Raw genomic sequence first — 2,577 nt, 5'->3', positions numbered from 1 at the left:
AACACATTAAAGGGTTAGTTCACCCAAAAATGAAAATTAGCCTGTGTTTTACTCACCCTTGAAGCGTCCTAGGTGTATGGGACTTTCTTCTTTCAAACGAATCCAATCAAGAGTTATATTAAAAATTGTCCTGGCCCCTCCAAGCCTTTCAATGGGGGTAAGCGGGTGTTGGTTGTCAACAGTTCAGAAGACGTGAAATAAAGTGCGCGCATCCGTAATAAAACGTCCCTCACACGGCTCCGGGGGGTGAATAAAGGCCTCCTGTAGCGAATCCATGCATTTTTGTAAGATAAATATCCATATTTCAAACGTAATAAACACCTTTCTCTCACTTCCTGTAGCGAATCCAAATGTAATAAACACTTTTTTCTCACTTCCGCTGACTGTGGTATGCGGAAGACGTTCAGGCGGATGACGTAAGACGTATGCGTCGTGTGCGTGCCTCTGAGAAATGCAGGAGCAAAGGAAACAAAATTTCCTTACTTTAGCAAAGGAAAACCAGTCTCCTCTAGGTTTATATCGAAATCCTCCGGCATTTTTCTTTACAAATCCTTGTTTTGTGCTTCTAATTCGTGAATGGCGTTTTGTTTTGTTTTGTCTCAGCGTTCGTCACTAATCACGCAACGCCGACGTGCTGCGTCTTCTGCCGGAACGGCTTGAGATGGTTTTATTTATTTTTTTGTTATTGCTTGGCCCTAATCCTCTTCCGTACAACACTGATTTATATATATATATAATTTTTTGTTTTTTAATATAGAGAGCGTTTTTGATTTGAATTGTCAGAAAAAGTCCTAACTTCCTACATTAGGCAGAATAAATACTGCCCACCACAGTATATCTTAATTTTGTTTCAATATTTTTTTATATCCTTAGTATATTAAATTATATTAAATCTTAATAAAAAAAGTTTTTTCCCCTTGTTTTGTCTGGAAAAAAATCCTACCTTTTATGTAGTCCAATCAAATTGTGAGTGAAAAAAGTGACCTGGTCATTCTGTTATTCTTTGCATAAAGAAAATGTACATGCTGTGCACAGTATACATACTAGATACCCCAGAATGCTGCTTTGAACCGAGCCATGCATTTTGTCATGATTATGTATTGCTGTGCCCCCTAGTGGCAATTATTATTATACAGGTTAATCTGAATTTGTAAGTAAGCCTTTTTGTAGTTACCAAATTTAGGTACCAAACAACTGCACTCCATTTTTTATTTTATATTATTGTGGTATTATTTTGATATCTTACTGATATTTATATATATCTTAACTTGTGTTGTTTTCCAGCTGCTAGCTCAACCACTGGGCCTGATCATCAAACAGCAGAGAAGGATCCGACCAAAACGTCTAGTAAGAGTCCGTCATCCTGGAGTATAGAGGAAGTGATGCAATTTGTGCGCGATGCTGATCCACAAGCACTGGGCCCACACGCAGAGCTCTTCAGGAAACACGTGAGATACGATTTTCTGGATTTCTTGATGTTTTGCAGTTGTTTTTTTTTATTGTAGGTTTTCAGAACAAGATTTCCAAGTAGATTTTATAATGGATTGATTGCTTTTCTTTTTCCACAGGAGATTGATGGCAAGGCATTGATGCTTTTACGGAGTGACATGATCATGAAGTACATGGGGCTGAAGCTGGGTCCTGCACTTAAACTTTGCCATCACATTGAGAGACTCAAACAGACAAAATAGTAGCTGGAATCTTCTGAGCAAAAACAGAGGATCCACCAGAGGGCAACAGAGGAAAGCGCAGGTTCACTCGATTTCAGAGTCGACATCACAAACTTCACTCAAGATAAATGGATATTTATTACCCGTGACATTGATGGTCAAAGGTCCAACATGCTGACATACTTCACCTGTACTCCATTCCCGCTTGTTTAAACGGTGGGGAAAACTGATCAGCCAAATATTTTTGTTTTTGTGACAAAAACAAATGCAAAAATTAACATCACCAGACTGACTTTTCAAAACTACCTAACTTTGCATGGACATTGTGTACAACTACTATGTACAAGAATGTTCACTGGCTCTCATCTAGAAACTAATTCAGTGTAAAACTGCAGCTACAGACCTCAGTACCTCAGCGATACAATGCTCTGCATATACAGACAATGGTAGAGAAAGCTGAATCCCAAAGGATTTCATTGTGTTATGTATTGTTTCTGGTACCGTCTACATGCACAGACAGCTTGACAAATGTTCACTTCCACTGTATTTTACTCTCCGTTTAAGTCTGATGAAGATCCATTTGAAATACACTTTGGACATTGTCTATGAAGGGTTTTGGTGCCGGTTAATTATATTTCACCATTTGGCATAGTGTTTAATTAATTAATTATTTTCAGTTTTATTTTTTTCCTGTGACATTGGAATGGAAATACACAATCGTATTTCAAAATGTCCTGCTGTTTCATAAAGTAAGTAAAAAAAATAAAAATGTTTTTAAGTGATGTAAACCAAAAATGGTTTTCAGTACCTCAGCGATACAATGCTCTGCATATACAGACAATGGTAGAGAAAGCTGAATCCCAAAGGATTTCATTGTGTTATGTATTGTTTCTGGTACCGTCTACAT

General features: G+C 37.6%; 1 protein-coding gene across 1 annotated transcript in view; it reads left to right on the top strand.

The window, feature by feature from the left end:
• LOC107737246 (polycomb protein SCMH1-like) overlaps nucleotides 1-2,369 on the top strand; it is a 21,155-nt gene extending 18,786 nt beyond the window's left edge. Inside the window, exons 12-13 of the mRNA XM_016548711.1 lie at nucleotides 1,285-1,448; nucleotides 1,569-2,369. Of these exons, the coding sequence (XP_016404197.1) occupies nucleotides 1,285-1,448; nucleotides 1,569-1,691 (287 nt within the window). The 3' untranslated portion in view covers nucleotides 1,692-2,369. The remainder of the gene's footprint in view (nucleotides 1-1,284; nucleotides 1,449-1,568) is intronic.
• The last annotated feature ends 208 nt before the right edge of the window (nucleotides 2,370-2,577 follow it).

The sequence above is a fragment of the Sinocyclocheilus rhinocerous genome, unplaced genomic scaffold (assembly GCF_001515625.1).
Source record: "Sinocyclocheilus rhinocerous isolate Xijiao unplaced genomic scaffold, SAMN03320098_v1.1 scaffold1275, whole genome shotgun sequence".
Taxonomy (NCBI): Eukaryota; Metazoa; Chordata; class Actinopteri; order Cypriniformes; family Cyprinidae; genus Sinocyclocheilus; species Sinocyclocheilus rhinocerous.
This window is presented reverse-complemented; position numbering and strand designations above follow the sequence as displayed.